This window comes from Rutilus rutilus (genome assembly GCF_951802725.1).
Source record: "Rutilus rutilus genome assembly, chromosome: 10".
NCBI lineage: Eukaryota > Metazoa > Chordata > Actinopteri > Cypriniformes > Leuciscidae > Rutilus > Rutilus rutilus.
Genome location: NC_140215.1, coordinates 32,872,587 through 32,890,553, shown reverse-complemented (window position 1 = coordinate 32,890,553; position 17,967 = coordinate 32,872,587). Strand labels below are relative to the sequence as shown.

At 37.3% G+C, this 17,967-nt stretch overlaps 1 protein-coding gene across 4 annotated transcripts in view; it reads right to left on the bottom strand.

Annotated features, from left to right (window-relative positions):
* The window catches only part of kalrna (kalirin RhoGEF kinase a), a 230,372-nt gene that overhangs the window by 76,024 nt on the left and 136,381 nt on the right, over nt 1-17,967 (bottom strand). For all 4 annotated transcript variants that reach the window (XM_084421559.1, XM_084421561.1, XM_084421558.1 and 1 more), the window contains exons 15-30: nt 17,239-17,405; nt 15,043-15,162; nt 12,163-12,381; nt 10,760-10,909; nt 10,382-10,496; nt 10,100-10,215; nt 7,277-7,399; nt 6,903-7,085; nt 6,680-6,798; nt 6,490-6,556; nt 5,267-5,376; nt 5,004-5,073; nt 4,400-4,489; nt 3,319-3,411; nt 3,098-3,209; nt 2,247-2,437 (exon numbers count right to left, since the gene is read on the bottom strand). In XM_084421559.1, the coding sequence (XP_084277685.1) occupies nt 2,247-2,437; nt 3,098-3,209; nt 3,319-3,411; nt 4,400-4,489; nt 5,004-5,073; nt 5,267-5,376; nt 6,490-6,556; nt 6,680-6,798; nt 6,903-7,085; nt 7,277-7,399; nt 10,100-10,215; nt 10,382-10,496; nt 10,760-10,909; nt 12,163-12,381; nt 15,043-15,162; nt 17,239-17,405 (2,045 nt within the window). The remainder of the gene's footprint in view (nt 1-2,246; nt 2,438-3,097; nt 3,210-3,318; nt 3,412-4,399; nt 4,490-5,003; nt 5,074-5,266; nt 5,377-6,489; nt 6,557-6,679; nt 6,799-6,902; nt 7,086-7,276; nt 7,400-10,099; nt 10,216-10,381; nt 10,497-10,759; nt 10,910-12,162; nt 12,382-15,042; nt 15,163-17,238; nt 17,406-17,967) is intronic.

Below are 17,967 nucleotides of genomic sequence, written 5' to 3'. Positions count from 1 at the left end.
CTCTGACCTGACACATGATGTAGGAGTAGAGTAAGCTCAGGTGAGAGTCGACGACCTCTGACCCGAAACATGACGAGTGACCTCTGACCTGACACATGATGTAGGAGTAGCGTAAGCTCAGGTGAGAGTTGACGACCTCTGACCCGAAACATGACGAGTGACCTCTGACCTGACACATGATGTAGGAGTAGCGTAAGCTCAGGTGAGAGTCGACGACCTCTGACCCGACACATGATGAGTGACCTCTGACCTGACACATGATGTAGGAGTAGCGTAAGCTCAGGTGAGAGTCGACGACCTCTGACCCGAAACATGACGAGTGACCTCTGACCTGACACATGATGTAGGAGTAGCGTAAGCTCAGGTGAGAGTCGACGACCTCTGACCCGACACATGATGAGTGACCTCTGACCTGACACATGATGTAGGAGTAGCGTAAGCTCAGGTGAGAGTCGACGACCTCTGACCCGAAACATGACGAGTGACCTCTGACCCGACGCATGACGTAGGATGTAGGAATAGCGTAAGCTATGACGCCTCTCGCGGTTCAAACTAACATCAAGCTCCTCCCACATTTCTCTTTAAAAATTCTCGCTTTAGATTTCAAATTTGTGACCGTGGTGTTTTGTTTTGCTCTGTCCTCTGTGCTTTATTAACCCCCTGGAGCCGTATGGATCACTTTTATGATGGATGTGCTTTTTTGGGGCTTCAAAATCTAAGGTACCATTCACTCCCATTATAAAGCTTGGAAGAGCCAGGATATTTATTAATATAACTCAGATTGTGTTTGGCTGAAAGAAGAATGTCATATACTTGGCTTGAGGGTGAGTAAATCATGGGATAATTTTCATTTTTGGGTGAACTATCCCTTTAAGAGTGAGATAACCTAAGAGTGAACTTAACTGAAAGCAGAACTTTAATAAATGTGTCTGACAAAATTGAAAGCATTTCCTTAGTAAATCTTAAGTAGATGCTTAATAGTGTTTGTGAGACAATTCCAGATGACCGGAAGAAAACCAAAGGCACATCTGGCTCTGTTCACAGGCATATTGAACACAGCGAGGGGTGACAAACGCCCCATCTGGTCCGCACACCTGCGCTGGCTGCTTCCAGGTATGTGTGGAAACACTTAACAGAGTTACACAATGTGGTAAAACAGATGGGAAATGTAAAACTCAGACATGACCGTGTTCGTGTGTGCACTAACTGACCTTCCCACGGGGCTTTCCTTTCGTTTATGTCATTGAAATAATCTGAAGCAGGACTCATAAGGAATTTTTTTCTGTTGTCCTGGTCGGCTCAGATTTGTTCTGATTGCACTGGCTATATTTTCAGTGACCCCATCATTTTCATTACATTTCTAAAATTTTTTTGTGTGTCAGAAATATATATAGATTTTTTATATTTATTATACAGGTATTCACTATTTAAATAATATTATAATAAAACCTGGAGTTTTCTTTTAAATAATTTATAATAATTAATTTGCTTTTTGATTTAGAACAATAGCTAGAACTTTTAATGTTACATCACAACAGTTAATTTAAAAATTTATCATAATTAATTAGTTTTGAAGGGAAATTTCAACAAAACCTCATCTATGTTTACGGCATATTTGCGACAGCGTTCAATAAACAACAGAGTAACAAATGTCTCAAATATTTTGGGGTCATTATGTTTTTTGTTAAAGAAATCAATACTTTTATTCAGCAAGGTTGCATTAAATTGATCAAAAGTGAAATGAAAGACTTTTATAATATTACAAAATATTTCAATTTCAAATAAATGCTGTTCTTTTGAACTATTCTAATTCTATTCATCAAATAATCCTAAAAATGTATCATGGTTTCCACAAAATTAAGATAATAGATAATAATTAGAAATGTTTCTTGAGCAGCAAATCAGCATATTCAAATTATTTCTGAGGGATCATGTGAGACTGAAGACTGGAGTAATGATGCTTCATAAATTGAAAATTCATAATTTGCATTTTATAATATTTTCAAATAGAAAACAGTTAAATTGTAACAATATTTCACAATATTACTTATTTTACTGGATTTTGGACCAAGCAAATGCAGTCTTGGTGAGCGAAAGCGTAACAAGCATAAGAGACTTCTCTCTAAAATATCTTACCGATCAAGTAACCATCGTGTGTCCCATCCTTACTGGTGAGCCCTGTGTGTGTGATACTGCGTGTGTGAAGTGATACTGCGTGTGTGTAGACGGAGTGATATAACCAATACCAGTAGTTTGTTCTTGTAGATGTATTTGGATCGTCCCGCAGAGTCTTTGATCTCTTTGCTGAAGACGAGGGAGATCTCGAAGAGGAAGAGGTGGCGGTCTCGTCCCTTACGGATCAGTGATTTGGGGTCCCACACCTGGAAGGTGTCCTGCAGGATGAGTTCACCCTGAACATCCAGATTCTCATCAAAACCTGACGTGGGACAGAGGGCAGAAAACATCATGTCAGAGGCTGAAGGCTTATTTAAGGATATCAGTAGAAATGACAAATAAGTGTGTGTGTGTGTGTGTGTGTGTGTGTGCGTGTGTGGTCCTGGTCCTCACAAAGATAGTAATACCAGTCATTTTTGATCTTGAGGAGACATATTTTAGTCCCCATGAGGAAAACAGCTTATTAATCACACTAAATTACATTTCTGAAAATGTAAAAAAATGTGCAGAAAGTTTTCAGTGAAAGGTAGGTTTAGGGAATAGAAAATACATGGAATGTCTCCATAAAACATGAAAACCCAATGTGTATGTGTGTGTACCTACGTAACTATATTTTGAGGACAAATTTGTACCCAGAAATGACCAAAACCTGACAAAATCTCCAAAAACCTTCATTTAGGAACATCCTCATTTGTAAATCTGGTATAAAAATAAAGTAATTAAAGGTTTTTTGAAAATGTAAAAATGCAGAAAGTTGTGTGTGATGGGTAGGTTTAGGGTTCAGGTTAGTGTAAGGGGAGAGAATATACAGTTTGTACATTATAAAAACCATTATGTCTCAACTTAGATAGCTAAGTAAACGTGTGTGTGTGTGTGTGTGTGTGTGTGTGTGTGTGTGTGTGTGTGTTCAGTAGTGTTGTACCCTCCAGCATGCTGACGTGCATGGCGTCGTTGGCTCTCTTTGGGACGCTCAGCATGACCTCCAGCCCATCTTTAATTTCACCTTTGCCTTCTTCACAGCAGGACAGCAGCTCCTGTAAGCACACACACTGTACTGCACACTGCACACTACACAGAGCACTAAACACCACACCTGATCTTCTCTTCAGAGCAAACACTGAATGCCTGGGAAACACACTGTACCTTGAGCAGCAGCTGGTATTTGGTGATTCTCTGCACAGGTTTGATTAGGTATGATGATATAGAGTTGGTCAGACCGTGTCTCTTCTGAATCTCCTGTTCAGAACAGACAAAAATAATCATCATATATAAAAGAAGCATAATTCATTCACACTAACAACTGCTTAAAAGACTCTCTCGCTGTGGTGAATGTAACAGTAACACGTGTTCAGTGACTGAGTCAATCTACTGATCAATTTATAGTGTTCTGTTGAACATGCATGAGGTCATTTCATTTCAAGTAAATTGTATTTCAGGTGATTTTACTTTAGTTCAATAATATAAAACAAAACAAATCCAATGCATAGGCAAATTGCTGAAGATTAAAACAAGAAATCTTTGGAGTTTATTCAATTAGACAGACAGATGGTGAACCAACTCTAGGGTGAAGGAGATGCGCTTCTCCTTTAAAAACACATTTAAATAGATTTCCATGAAATATTTTCAAGTTTCATGTCACCCACACACCCCAGCATAAATGCTCCCGATAAATTATTAGTTATTAAAACATCTGTTCACAAACCACTGTTAATTTGAACAGAAACGCAAGCATAGGCTACTGCATGCATGGTTTATGAAAGAAAGCATGCAAAGACCGCTCCCTTTATAATCAATAAAAAGCTGTCACTCATCTTAGTAAATCACAATCCCACAAAGTTCCGTTAAAATCAATGAAGCTGTCTACACAATGAATCTCTTATTTACATAATGTCTACACTTTGCTTGTTATAATAAGAGGATTCACAAGCGTGCAGACCTCAGCACTGAACTCAACTTAAACACCTCTGATTGGCTATTGCGTTCATGAAATCAACATGCATGTTTCTGATTGGCTACACTGCAAAAACACATTATAAATAGAAACCTTTGAAGCGTTTGCCAAATCTGTTTCGCCAGTATGCTATTATCATGGAGAAAACTGATCCTAGATAAGATATCAAGGGCGGCAGACATTGGTTTGAGTGAGAGAATTCCACGCTGGTCTCAAATATGTGGCTCCATCTATAAAATTAGATGAACGATTTAGAAAACGATGTGTACTTACGTCAAAAAAACTCCCAGCATGCTCCAGGATGAGCTGACTGGAATCTGGTTTGTTTTTGCAGTACGTCACATAAATGTTAAACTTGTCAGCCTGAAACACAAACACAATCTTAAATTTAGCATATCAAAGACAAGCAAAAAAATCTGCCATATCTAATTCCAGTTAATATTCACAATGTTAATCGACCAATAGCATGTCTGTTATAATTCTTGCTCTGATAAAACCATTTAGCTGGTCTGAATATTGTAAGTCTGTCGTAATAATTGGTGCATATGGACAGCAATAAAATAAAATGAATGTTTGAATGAATAAGGTTACATTTTATATTAAGGTCTCAATGTTACAGTCTAATTATAGAGTTAACTCCTGACTAACTCCTGAATAATATTAAATAACAAGCAGATATATACTAGGGCTTGGTTTTGATTTAGGGTTAGTTGCTTGTAATTATGCACAATTTACTGTATTTATTGATTTAAATACATACATACATACATACACAGTTTATATAAAATGTTCTTTAGAAAAAAGAAAAAGTTAGGTGCACAGCGACATAAATCCTTTCCTGAATGAATTGAATGACATGAATGTGAAAAACACTCACCCATGTAACAAAGCAGTGCCCCACATCCTCGGGTAACTGCTCATAATTGATCAGCTCTTTCAGGAATATACTACAACACAAACAAAACAACATGCAAATGAATCATAATCACTACATTTCCATATCACATGGGATACGGAAAGCATATTATTCACTTCTCTCATCTGCAAATAAATATGAAAACTGTGTATATGATGATAAAAAGGTTGATGGCTTATGGCCTAATAATGCCATTAATACTTGATTTAATGAGATAAACCTACTTATTGTGGAAGTCATAAATCTCCTGAATGTTTCCGAAAATGATGTGCTCTTTGTTGGCGATTCCTGAAGGGATTTCCTCGACACCATTGGTCATCTCCCACAAATATGTCTAAAAAATAAATTACACAGGAAATGACTGTCAACCATCATTGGAATGCAGTATCTCTATGTACAGTACATTCACAGTACAGTAAAGACCTTTAGCATCCTACTGTGTAATCTCAACGAAAACAGGAATTTCTTGTTCTTTTGAAATAAGGGAGTTTGATTTACTATGCAGAGAAAACTCCATCCCAGTTCACTCAGGGAGCCTCATGAACGCTGAACTTAGCCAATCAACACTGAGGTGATTTACATATAGAAGACTTAGGGCCAGATTTAATAAACAGGGTAAATTAGCACAATCCCATAAAAGCGCCGATGGGAGTGGAAAGTTAAAGACACACACATTAAAGAACACAGACACAGCCGGATCATTTCCATAATGACCAACGCAAATTAGCGTCTGGTTTAAGACATGCTTTTTTGGGGCGCTAAAAAAGAATGGATCAAATACCAGTAAATTAACGAGCGCAAACATTAGTGAATCACCTTACATGATTCATTTAAATACTTTCCTCCCATATATTTTGTATTTGAAAGGGAAACTCCTACAAATGCATATGCAATAAGTTTTCAGCACTTATTTTTTCACTGCGTGTCTTTAGTAAATCCTGACAGTAGTTTCAAAAGTGTTTACAAGTCCCACTGTGGTAAAAATCATGTTTAATGTTGTTTATATGTCTATGTTTATAGACAAACCATGTGTAAATTGATAAGTCGACACCATTGCTGAGTATTTTCTGCAGTGAACCAAAGACGCTTTGAAATCGCTGGTGTTTCTGACGTCACAAACTACCTTGTAACCAATCAGATCAACGTGTGATCGTCAACGAGTGGATCTCTGAGTTGGTGTGGAGTGAGTGGAGGCGGGGCTCATTTGCATATTCATAGAAGCATGTATACTAAATGAGGCAAGGGTGTCGAATTACATTCAAGCTATTTTAAGGCATGAAGAATTTTTTTCAAGGAAAGATTTTTAAATATGCAATTTTGGTGATCAAAGATGAGATTAAAGGGATACAATTATTGACTGCAGGGGGACTTTAAATCTAAGGGTCAGAAAAGGGTGATTGAATGATTTATTATGACTTATTATCATTAATAAAACAGAAACACTTACCTCTAAACATTCATGTATATCCCTCACATAAGCCTTTTCTGTCTGTAACAGCTCTGCTATAATAAACCTGCAACAAAACAAACCAGAGATGGAGTATATATATATATATATATGTAATATGGATTATAAGGGTCTGAACTTGTGAAGTGTGTGTGGAACTGCTGGCTGGAGGCGGTGTGTGATCACTTACTCTTTCTTCCGGGCGGATTTCCTCTTTTCCTCGTTCACCTCATGGTTGGGGTCACGCAGTTTGACCTCTGGGTCGGTCAGACTGGCTGGAATAATATCCAACTCCAGATCCTTATTATCCTGAAACACACACACAATCAGAAAATAAAATCCACATTATAATACATTTGGATGAGGTAAAGCGTTGTTAGGAAGGTGTAGTAAGCGCTGTACAGGTCCAGTACCTCCGAGCTGATGCCCAGCGCGCTCTCCAGACTGCAGCGGTATTTGCCCATGCGCAGGGAGAAGTCTCTGTAGCGCTTGTCCACTGCCGTCACACACTTCTTCAGCTCGGTGACGTGCATGTGTCCCTTCTCCACGAAGTTATCTGCCAGCTGGATCAACATCTTCACTTTGTCCTTAGTTTGCTGCATCACACGTGAACATTGTGCGTGTGAGTGTGTGGTTTGATCATTTATGCGCAACATATGTTATCATGTAACAAGATGCATTTATAAATGTCCCTCAGAGAGAATTACAGTACTTGTTTGAAGAGTTCATGTGGACGTATGTGACCCACATTAGAAAGAGGTGAGGGGAAGTGTTTGTGTCTCTGTACCTTGGCAGAGATGCGGAATTCATCATATTCTTTCAGCAGTTCCTGAGATTTCTCCACAGAGTCTCCGGGGGACGTGTGAGTGCTGAGATAGACCTCTCCTGCCTCCTGTATCCACTCTAATGCCTGACACAGACACAGACAGACTCCATCAAATCATGCAATTCAACACTCCACTCAGTCTCTGGGAATGTGACGACCGGGATTCAAACACACCGAAACATTCACCAAATCACAAAACCAATAAAGACTTGGTGAGTATATTCTAAAAAGTGAATGTCTGAACAAATTATTTGAATGTAATGTAATGGCTTCTATAAATTTCAGAGCTTAATATTTTTTATTCAAAATAAATATTTTGATAGTTATGATAGTTTGATAGTTAAATTATTGAGTTATGGCTAGGGGAAGGTGGTAACACTAAACTATGGAAGCTTGTTTCGGCCACAGAATAAAAAATAAAAAAGTTAATTGCAACTTTTTATCTCACAATTCTGACTTTTTATCTCAGAATTGCATGATGTCGCACGAAAGTCGCAATTGCGTGTTATAAAGTCAGAATTGTGTGATATAAAGTCGCAATTGTGTGTTATAATTAGATATAAAGTCAGAATTGTAAGATATAAACATGCAATTGCAAGATATAAACTCGCAATTCTGACTTTTTTTTCCCTCAGAATTGCATGTTTATAGCTCGCAATTCTGACTTTATAACACGGAACTGGGAGTGTGAAAATTACATATGCAACTTTTGTTACAAAACTTTTTTTTACGTAATTTTTTTAGGAAACGTTTTTTTTTTTTTTTTTATAAGTACGGAAGTTTGTTTCCACCACAGAATACAAAATAAAAAGGTTTTTCTCTCTCAATTGCCAGTTTATATCTCATAATTCTGACTTTATTATCACAATTGTGTTAATTTTTTTTTTTTTGTATAAACTTTTTTCTAAACTTTTTTTTATTCCATGGCAGAAACAAGCTTCCATATATCTAATCTACTCTCTAGATTATAATTAGTATAAATTCATTATCATATAAATAATTTGACTATATAATTTAAATATCATTTCACTATCTTTTTAAGGCTGTCAATTCAATGTTAATTTGGTACACTAATTGCTACATTTAAGCAAATGAACAATTCAGCCTTGAAGTACCATAATTCAAATAATATTTTTGCAAATTCTGCAGTTAGTAAGGAGTCATATTGTTGTGTTCAAATGCTGCTAGATGGAGCACAACACGATAGAAAAGAATGCAGATGTCTTAAGACACGTTTAAAAGCTGAACTACTTTTAATTTGACACAGTGTGTCACTTCGTGTCTCGCAGTCTTAAAAACACGGCATTCATTGTGCATGTCAATGAAAAACAACTCTGTACTTTGCTGTTTAACACGTGTGACCAATTATTAAAAATGATTGCATACAGAATACAAGGATGTGTCCTGTGTAAAAGGTCTACATTGGATAGACTGACAAACTCTGTTCCAAAATGAATTGCTGTGGACTATAGGCCTGTGATAGACTTGTATCTGAGATTGTAACGTCTATATACTGTAATGCTTATTTCTGCCACAATAATGTCTTTGTGAACATAATTAATGTAAATTGTCTTAATTTGGGGGCTTTGCTCAGCAAATATTGATGTATATCTCATTAAATGCTATGAATCTGATTTATTAGCAAATTCTAATGATTTAAATTTAAATAACTGATTGACATCCCTATTTTGTTATGAAATGTAAACATATGTAAAATGTAAACAAGATTTGCAGCACTGTGTCAGGGTATGTTAGTTTCAGTGTGTTTTGGTTTGGGTCTGTTCTGTTCCTGTTCACCTGTGTTCCCAATCCTAGTTTGTTTCCATGGTTACTGATTATGTTACGCACCTGTCTCTAGTTCTGTTGATTAGCTATGCTGTGTATATAAGACGTCAGTAGCCGCGTTTCCATTACCCTTCAAGTTGCGCAAAATGAAACTGCGAATTGAAAATACCCCCAATGGAAACACATCAATTTCGCAAAAACTCCCATTTATCGCAAAAAAAGTTTTTACGCTCGCATGAGGTGGCTTTTCAGGCAATCCGAAAAAGGAATATTTCGCAAAACTGCAATGGAAACAGTTTTTGCGCATTTACAGTCACCTGACTTAGAAGGCACGGTGTGTTTGGACAGAATACGAGACAGAGTTCTAGAAATACTGGATTCTAAACCTCAAAGAAATGCCACAATAAAGACCTCGGAGCAGAAATGAGTGAGAAAAACCCAGAAACACCTCATGTGCCGCTCACAGTATAAGGGTCTTTCCTTAATGCTTGGATAACACGCCTACGTTTCCTTCCATTAATAATAATAATGTCTAGTGCGGTACGTGGCTGTGATATGTATAAACCTACCAACGTCGGTAGGTCGTTCCAAATATCGATATTTAGAAAAATCGATATTTAGAAAAAAAGCGCAAGTTTTGCGCAAATCTGTAATGGAAACGCGCCTAGTGTGTTCAGTTGTTTGTTTTGTGTTGTTTTTCCTGCCAAGTGTTTGCCCTGTGAATAAAAAGAGCTGCATTTAGATCTTTTCTTCATTGCCTGCCCAGACGTGACACACTGTTTTCAATAGCTTTCTACTAAAATCTAAAACTTCTTTCCTTTTCAGGAGCATTCTTTCATCATAAAACATACTAACAACAAACACTCAGACACATATTTCCAGAGCACAAAACATGCATGCCCACAAAAGTACAACACAAACACACCAAAAAATGCAGTTACTAGAGTATATATTAACACACACACACACACAAATATGAGTGTAGTTCAGTGTTGTCACCTGTTTGGCACTGTGTTCAAACACCACATACTGCTGACACTGATCCAAACGCCGCTTCTTCATGGTCCAGAAATGCAGAACTCTGTTTTCCCTCTGTAGCAGTTCATTCAGGATGGCTGAACAAACACATGACAAATCCTTAACATGAATAAACAAACGACTGGACAAATGAAGAGTGTTTTGTGAGAGAAAAGCATAAATTAAAAGCTAAAACAACTGCTTAAGATATCAGATCAGATTCTGACATAATTAAATGCGACAGCACAGAGTGCAATCTCTGACCTTTGACCTGTTGCTCAGGACCGCGGGTGTTGGTAGATGACCCCTGAGTGCTGACGTTATTCCGATGGATGTATTTCAGGAAAACCTCCGCGTTTCGCCTGGCCAGAGTACACGCCTGGAAAAACACAGCAGACTTCACAGATTCAAAACAGACCCTCACATAACAAAGTCAAAAGTTTAGACTGAATTTATTTCTCATGATCCTAGAATGCTTTTGATTTAAAGGTTCTTGAATATTAGCTTTGTATAAAAATAGAATATATTGTGCCTGCTCCTCTGTAAGATGCAGGAGAAACTTCTGCGATAGTTGATACATTCATCTGGGCTTGTGTGAGACTGATAAAGAGTTTACGAGATCGCTGTTCGTTCACTAGTGACCTTGAGAAAAGCCTCTTTCTGCTCCAGGTGTTTGCTGATGAGAGGCAGAACATGATCCGTCTCTGCTGAAGATCCCAGTTTATCATGAGCTCCACACCAGTCCTCATCTCGACGGTACTCCTGCTCCAGACTCTCCAGCACACTACACACCTGTGAATAAGGAATTAGTATGCGCAGGGTTTGTGAAGACAAGCAGGATTTAGACATTGGGATGTTGTCACTAGATGGTTGGATATGATATGTCTAAATAATAATAATGAGTATTTTCAATATAATTTTTCTAGGTGTTATTATTAGTTAAATTATTTAGATTTTATATACAGTATTTATTTAAAATTATATTTACATTATGAAATCATTTTCCAGACCGCTGTTGTAGCATAATATAGAAAGCACTTGTTCAGTGGAGGAGTTTTAAACCATCAAGCATCCCCTAGAAGAAGATCACTTTGCATCTCATAGTCAACACTTACTAGCTAACAAAATTGCCAACCCTTTTGAAAAAGTACACGTTAGCAAACTTTTAAAAAGAGTACTCAATATAGATAATATACTTTAAAATAATATACTGAACTGGAAGTAATGTTTTCGGACACTTAAATGCATGCTATTTACAATTACTGTAAATTAAAATGTGTTATAGTTCAAATTTGTTAATGCAATTAGCTTAACTTAAGAGTGACTTCTATTGCAGTTGAATTATGGTTAAAGTGTACTGCCAAATGTACTGCCAAGCAATTATGGTATGGCTAAAATTAAATGAAAATCTTTCATTGAATGTCAATTGAAAATTAAATTAAAATGAATGTCATTACTGTTGAAACTTATGTCATCTATTTAAATGAGTGCTGTTAAACCGATTAATCGTGGTTAATCGTATCTAACATGAAAGTTTGTTTATATAACATATGTATATATATATATATATATATATATATATATATATATATATATATATATATAACATACATATGTTTGTGTGTGTGTATATTTTTTAATATATTGATATATATTACACATAATATATATATAAATATTGTAATATATATACAGTATATATATATATATATATATACACATACATTTATTATATAAACAAACTTTTAGGTTAGATGCGATTAATTGATTTGACAGCACTAATTTGTAATGTTTCTTTGTAAATATACTGACTTTTAATGTAACATAAAATAACATATTACAGTTAAAATTAATATCAAGTACTTTAAATATGTCTTAGTATGTTAGTATGTACTTAAAGGCATGATAAAATTTGAAGAGCACATTCAATATAATTAAGCACACTTCTTTTTCACAAGGGTAATGTGGCATTAAAATCTTAGGACCCTTGACTGTCTTTTGTAGTAAGTCTTCTTGGGGTCATCTTATAGAGTGTTTCTCTGCACCTGTTCTGATGTCTTGTAGAAGGCCACGGAGGCATTAACCAGCTTGAGTCTGTCCTCCATCTTCAGCATGAGCTGCTGCCAGTGTACAGCCACCTTCTCAGCACAGCTGCGGATGGCCTCTGGGTCGAAGTGTCCCGCCTGCAACAGGATCTCAGCCTTCTGCTGCACCTGGAGTGCGCTCTGATGGGTCTTCTGGAGAGAGTTAGCATGGAACAAAGACTGCAGGGAGAGAAAGAGAGAGAGAGAGAGAGAGAGAGAGAGAACAAGCATACCTTAGCTCGGAGGATGACAACAAAATCAAAGAATGATAACTATGATTATGTTCAGTACAACACTACCTAACCACTATCATACAGTGGTGGACAGTAACCACGTCTTTTTCTCTCTCCAGGATCTGTACTGTATCACAACTTAACTTTTACTTTTAAAGGGATAGTTCACCCAAAAATTTTAATTAGAATATTTTTCTTACACAAACGTATAGCTTAACTTCAGAAGGCCTTTATAAACTCCCCCGGAGCCGTGTGTAGCACTTTTATGATGGAAAGATGCATTTTTATGATGAATAGATGCACTTTTATGATGGATAGATGCACTTTTATGGACTTCAAAACAGAAACAGCCATTCACTCCCATTATAAAGCTTGGGAGCCTGGACATTTTTTCATATAACGCCGACTGTATTCGTCTGAAAGAAGAATGTAATGTACACCTAGGATGACTTGAGGGTGAGTAAATCATGGGCTAATTTTCATTTTTGGGTGAACTATCCCTTTAAGTCACTACATTCCAAAGCATAATGTACTTTGTGTTCTGTACTTGTACTCAAGTACTTGATTTGTGAACTTCGTCCACCACTGCTAATTGCAAAACTTTATGTGTAAGGATAGCTGTAACATAGTGTGGTCATGTGACAACAATGTACAACAAATCACAGTGCACAATCTATTTTTTAAACTAGTATACAGTACATACTGTGCAGCATGTAGTAAACAGCACTATACGCTAATGTTCCATTCTGAACATAGCCAATAATTCTACATGTTCTACAAAAAGGAGGATACCCCTGCCTTTAATTTAACAAACTCTTAAATCACACACATTAAAAGAGACAGATCATTAAAAGTAAACATCTATTAGAGAAGATCATTTGAGCATCTTTAACAGGACATTATCGAGCAGCCCTCCTACCCCAGACTGCTGACAGCTTAAGGGTTTCTACAGCCAAACACGGGTCTGTTTTCTATCTGCTGGCATTGTCATGATGAAGGAAAAAATAAATCTAACTTTAAAAGTCAGCGACAGACATTTACGAGCAGAGTCAAGCAGGTAGAGCTTTGTCCAAAGCAGGAAACAGAGTCTGATACCAAATCCTATGATAAATGACATGACTACTGTACTAAGAGCTAGAGATTCATAGCAAACAGCACATTTAACTCCATTGCTTCACTTTCCTCAGGCAAAAAATACCTTAATGCTAAAATTGTATTGAGAATGAGTATTATTTGTCAGAATCTGGTCCTTAAATATACTGCGCTGAGGTTACCTAGTGCACTCACAAGAAAAAGCTGTGAACTGCAGTAAAAACAGTGGAGCAGCTCCACTGGGAAGGAGTGTGGGTCATAAACCCTTCAGGAGAATGTTATGATCCCTGTGTGAATTTTTATGAATGAACAGTTGTGTTGGATCTGTTTGAAATATTCTCAGAGTAATCACTTCCATACATCTAGCAGTGTTAACATGTATGCTGAGAGCAAAGAGAAGGAAGCGCACTTCTGTTTTTGACTAAAAGTGAAGAGAGACCAGACAGGTGGGTGAATTAGGATGAATTTAGGTTGATTGGGACACTTAAAAAAAAAAAAAAAAAAAATTCTATGACTAAGATGAGACGATGAGATCACTGACTATTTACACAAATAGAGCAAGATGAATCGCACTTTGTGGTTTTCATGTGTGCTGAAAAAAAAGAAGAGGAAGCGATTGAGGAGAATATGAATGCGGTCCTGGCTTGGGAAAAGAGGCCAACTTGATATGCCAATTTTGCAAATGGAGCTCTTTAGCGCCATGTTTCGGTAATTAATACACCATTTTATGTTGCATTGTTATTTTATTAGAGAGTGTGCTCATTTATTCGATAAATATAGCCTATAATAAATCAGGAAAATGTGGTGAAATAAACCATGCATATGATTTGACATTCTCTTGATTTGTGCTTATTGGTGAAATTGCCATAATTCTGAAGAAATGTACAAATAAAAGTCTCAAATGACGATCATTGTGATTATCATTTTGAGCAAAATAATAGTGATTATCAGTTTAACCATTATGCATGCAGCATGGCGAAAATGTGACACAACACATTTTTCATTGACTAAAACTAGACTAAAATGGCCAGACATTTAGGCCTGGTTTCACAGACAGGGTTTAGATTAAGCCAGGATTAGGCCTTAGTTTAATTAGGACATTTAAGTAGCTTTTTTAAACGTCAAAACAACAGCACTGAGAAATTGTTGACAAAATGAACACTAGATGGAGCAAATGAATCGGTGAGGAGCTCATCAAAATTCATTAAAGCCAAGACTTCATCTAGACCAGAGGTCTTCAATCCAAGTGGAGGGCCACTGTCCTGCAGAGTTTAGTTCCAACCTGCTTCAGTCTTCAATCTGCCTTTGAATATTCTGAAGAGCTTGATGAGCTGATTCAGGTGTGTTTGATTAGGGTTGGAACTAAACTTTGCAGGACAGTGTCCCTCCAGGAGCAGGATTGAAGACCTCTGATCTAGACACATAGTGGATAAGATCATCCTGATCAATCCTGCCAGATCCAACAAAAAAACACAAGTTCAAGATGCATTGACTAGAGCCTGTGTTGTGTGTTTACCTCTATCGCGAGCTGGAACTGCTCATGTTCTCTCTGTAGTTGTTCAGCCTCTGACAGTGAGCTTGCGTTCACCATACTGGCATCCAACATAGACTCGCCGTTACGGATCCAACCCAGGACCTAAACAACAACAGATACAACAAAAGCTTCTTTAGCACTGAAACACACAGTATCCATATAACCGTATTCAAAACATCTATCTAACCACCTTGTGTAAAAGTAGTACACTTAAGCATACTTTTAAAAAGAGTACTTATCAGAAATGATATACGCTAAAAGACACTTAAGTTGCTATAAAAGATTAGTTTTAATGGCACATTACCCTTGTTAAAAATAAGTGTGCTTAATTGAGTTGAATGTGCTCTTCAAAGTATATATAAAAAAACTGTGCTTGCAGATAATGTAATATTAATCAAATAAAAGGCCACTTAAGTGTATTTAAAGAGAGTGGACTTACATGACTTCTTGTTTCTTAAGTGTAACTTAAGTTGCATTTTAATTATCTATCTATCTATCTATCTATCTATCTATCTATCTATCTATCTATCTATCTATCTATCTATCTATCTATCTATCTATCTATCTATCTATCCATCCATCCATCCATCCATCCATCCATCCATCCATCCATCCATCCATCCATCCATGCACTTAGCAGAAACAAGTGTTGGGTAAACACACATTGAGTTGAACACAAAACAGGCTAGATGTGTTTTGATATTTGCAATTAAATCCAGGAATCATCTGTATGAAATACCAAACTGATATAGCTGTCAAACTGATCTGAATATTGACCCCCAGTGTGGAGTGATATCCTGAGGAGACTCAGCAGAATTCATAATTCCCTCTGCTCATTTCTCTCCATTAGCGCTTGTAGCGGCAGACACTTTAGGGCCGTCCCTGGCGACAGCACTTTGGCCCTCACTTACGCTCCGAATGAGATTAGCTCTGAGAGACACACTGAATCAGCCATCACAGCCGCTTGCATCTCTTTCCATTGATTATCAATCAGAGGAAGTGCCAGTGACAGAGACAAGAGAGAGACACATGAGACTAGAGTGTGTACCAGAGCCCAGGACTGTGATATATCAAGAACGTGAGATACAACACTCCAACACAACTTTTCCTTTAAATAGAAGAGCAACCTATTTTGTCATAACAACTGGACCAATGAGGGCGAGTCCTCTGAAAGTGTGGTATTATGGGTAAGTGGTCAACCTTGGTCCTGGACACATTTTGGATGTCTCTAAGGTCCTGTTTACAGCTGGTATTAAGATGCGTTTTGGTCGATTGGAGCACAAGTAGACGAGGGAGACACATTCCAGTTTACACCTGGTGTTTTAATCCGTCTCTTTTGTCCACTTTCAACCACTTCCGTCCCGATTTCTTCGAGTGGAGGGTCTGGGCTGGGCTGGCTTTCAATCTAATGGACAGAATAAGCTTGTGTAATTTACATATGAACACAACCGGAGACGACGGAAAAACATGGAGAGCAGCAGCTTTCGTTTCTGCTTAAGTGTGTGTGTGTTAGAAATCAGGAATGGTGAGAGAACATTATGCTTGGTGCGTTTTTCATCTTCAAGCCAAACTTGGGTCTCCAGCCAACAAAATTAGAATTTCGTCTGGCCAGCGCTCTTCCCATAATGTTACCCATCAGGTCAGTACGAGGAGAGTAGACGGTGTTTTGTGGCTGTTTGAACACATTGAACCACATGAGTGTTTACACTACGAAAGCAATCCGGTCAGATGGGTTTTCGTCTACCTCTGGAAGTGGTTAAAAGTGGACAAGCTCAAAAGGTTTTAGACCCCGTTTACTCCTGTATTTAGCGTCCACTTGTGATCCAATCGATCAAAGTGCATCTTAATACCAGCTGTAAACAGATTTCAGGTCTTAGAGTCTCTACCAATCAGCTGATGATTTGAATCAGGAACACATACAGTACAACATGTGCCGTGTCGGAGTACTCCAAGGTCAAGCATGGGAAATACTGCTATACAATATGGACAGTGTGCTAAAAAAATATATCTTTGGGATATAATTTGCAGCTGTGGTTCTGAACGGCTGATATCTGATTGCTCTTTATCCCAAATACCACAGTAAGAATATGAAGAAAAATAATACATTTTACTTCTGTCCCTGAGATGGATAAGCAGGTATACAGACAGATACAGTACATGCAAGAGAGTGTGTTTTACCTGTTTAACCTCAGCCTGTAGGTGGCGTAGCTGCACAACCTGCTCCAGGTGTTTCTGTGTATGTTCAGCACTCAAGTCCAGCTCATGCTGTTTCTCATGAAGAAACTCCAACAACTCCTGAACTTGAGTGGCCAGATCCACCTCCTTCTCACCGGTCAACTCAATACCTGCATATTACACACAAATACACACTTCTGTTTATACTCCTGCTGAATCTACAGTATCTAGTCTTGAGAGAACATGTTCACAGCTCAACACCACCAGGTGGCAGTATGACAGCTACAGATCGCTCTTATTTTCCGTAACCTGATTAGGCTAATCATAGACCTACATTCAAGGGCAGTTTAAGTAAAGGATAATTTACAGTCAGCAAAATAGAGCCCAACGTGTGTGAAGTGATGGGGAGTATAACCAGGAACAAATATAAATTAAACAATTTAGCATCATTATGCAAAAAAACTAAAACAGTCAGAATCAAGTGTATCAGGGAATGAATTAAACATTATTAAATGAGTTAAATATGCATAACTGCCAAGAAAATGATGTCAAAATATCAACAAACTAAAATCTTCTCTTCTTTCTAAAATTGTATTTCTTTAGATTTTGGGGAGAAATATAACCCACAATAGGTTCATTAGTGTTTTTAGCTTGTTCATTGAAAGAATAATCCAAATAAATCAATTTGCCCAGTTACTTAACTACTAAAGAGCTCAAATATAAAATTGGGAA